Genomic DNA, 1,970 nt, shown 5'->3' with positions numbered 1-1,970 from the left:
CTGGGATTTCCACCTGGAAGGTGCTGATCAGACTTCAGAGATAAGAACTTGTGCTCATATCTGAGGGAGCGAGAAAAAGTAAGAAAAAAAAGAGAAAAAAAAAAAAAAAAAAAAAAAGTGCAAAAAAAAAACAAAAAAAAAAAAAAAAAAAAAAAAAAACAACAAAAAAATTAAAGGGAAAAATAAATTTTGAGTCTCCCTCACACAAGCAGAGTCGGGCAGACTTTGTCTCCTACCAGGCAGATGTCCTTCATGGAACAAAACTCTGGATTTTGTTTTTCATCAAAGTACAGCAGGAGCAGCAGCACCTCTTCATCAACCTCTCAGCTGTCCCCTCATCATCTTCATCTGTGTCCGAGTCTGAAGGAACTTTTGTTCCTGTCAAGGTAGTTCAGGAACCGGTTCCCCGTCAGATCCATGTTCTGTATGAACTTTTCTTTTGGCTTAATTCTAGTGAGAAGAATCTCTTATGTGTTTTTGTATACTTGAGGTTAGTACTGAATCATTTTTAAACCTGGTAAACCCCAGCTTATGTTTTATTGTGTCTTGTAAAACCTGTAAAACCCTAAAATTGAAAGAGAGTGGATTTTTTTTTTCAGGAACATTTACAGAAGTTTGGGGGAAATATCAGAGTTATCAAACAACTCTCCACATTAATTAATTAGTAGTCTTGTGATTTATTTATTTATTTTTAAATAAACACAAAGCACTAATTTGACGTGAGGGGGGATTTATTAGTGGGATTTTTAACTAAAATGTTTCAGAAATACTTCTAACAGAATAAGCACAGACTGGTAATAATGAAAAAGTTTAGGTTTACAGATGAATAAAAAATCCTTGCAAAACTTATAAATGGTGAAAAGAAACCCTTACTGTTTTGTATGAAAAACAAGCAAACAAATGATGTTTTAAATCAGTAATAAGCCCATTTTAAACGCACAAATTTATAACTAACCCCAACTACTCGTTACCCAAACGGAACCTTCTGAGGGGGACTCTTTATGGACAAGCACAACCTACTTCCGGTTAAATTTGAATTGTTTTCAAGCTACAGCAAGAGACTGTGACAGGTACAAACTTTTTAGATAAAATAAAGACTGTGTCATTTTATTATTTGATTTTTATTTTAGTAGCTTTTATTTAGAGACTACTTAGAGAGGAGATAATGTTTTGGAGAGCTTAGAAATACTTAAAATTGTACAATATCGAAAAGTTTGCTATTTTTGTTTTGTGTCGTCAGGCTCACGCCGACGGTTAACTTATGTTTCGGGGTCAGGGAGACATTTTAAGCTTTAGCTCGCTGATTTGCTCCTACACTTACTCTGTGTTTGATGGCATAGGTTGTGTGTGGGTCTGTCGCCATGTCCACGCTGTTTCCCTCTCTGCTCCCGCGGATCACGGAGTCGCTGTGGTTCAATCTGGACCGACCGTGTGTGGACGAGACGGAGCTGCAGCAGCAGGAACAGCAGCACCAAACCTGGGTAAACAAACACCGTGGCTTCCTCACGCTCAACTCTCATGTTGTCATCGCCCACCACTGCAAGGCGAAGGGCGATCATGTTTTTGTGCTTTGGTGTTCGTTTGTCTGTCGCGTTAGCTAAATGTCTCGTGAACTGGTTGACGAATTTTAATGATATTTTCAGAGAGTAATCATTGGCTGTAGATCTAAAACTCAATTCAAGATGGTAGCCACAGGTAATTGACATTAGCCAACAAGAGATGACTACAACTCAGTCAGTTTTACAGATATTATTCTAAATTTGGTGTGGTAGTAGCTTATGGGGCGCCGTTTGTAAACGAGCTTGTGCTCAAAATTCATGCCTAAATTTTGTCACATTTAGCTTCAAACACTGTTTAAAAATGTAGTGTGGATTTTCTGATGTCACTTTTTACAACGTTTAGCTAGTTAAATGTAATTGTTACAGCTACATGCTAAATATAAATCTAAATCCTAAATGTTAAATCTAAAT

At 37.0% G+C, this 1,970-nt stretch overlaps 1 protein-coding gene across 1 annotated transcript in view; it reads left to right on the top strand.

Annotated features, from left to right (window-relative positions):
• Positions 1 to 983: 983 nt before the first annotated feature.
• anapc15 (anaphase promoting complex subunit 15) overlaps positions 984 to 1,970 on the top strand; it is a 4,223-nt gene continuing 3,236 nt past the window's right edge. Inside the window, exons 1-2 of the mRNA XM_017403924.1 lie at positions 984 to 1,070; positions 1,341 to 1,481. Coding sequence (XP_017259413.1) covers positions 1,362 to 1,481 — 120 coding nt within the window. The 5' untranslated portion in view covers positions 984 to 1,070; positions 1,341 to 1,361. The remainder of the gene's footprint in view (positions 1,071 to 1,340; positions 1,482 to 1,970) is intronic.

Source organism: Kryptolebias marmoratus, linkage group LG2, assembly GCF_001649575.2.
Source record: "Kryptolebias marmoratus isolate JLee-2015 linkage group LG2, ASM164957v2, whole genome shotgun sequence".
Lineage (NCBI taxonomy): Eukaryota > Metazoa > Chordata > Actinopteri > Cyprinodontiformes > Rivulidae > Kryptolebias > Kryptolebias marmoratus.
Note: the sequence above shows the minus strand (reverse complement) of the source record. Positions and strands in the feature narration are given on the sequence as shown.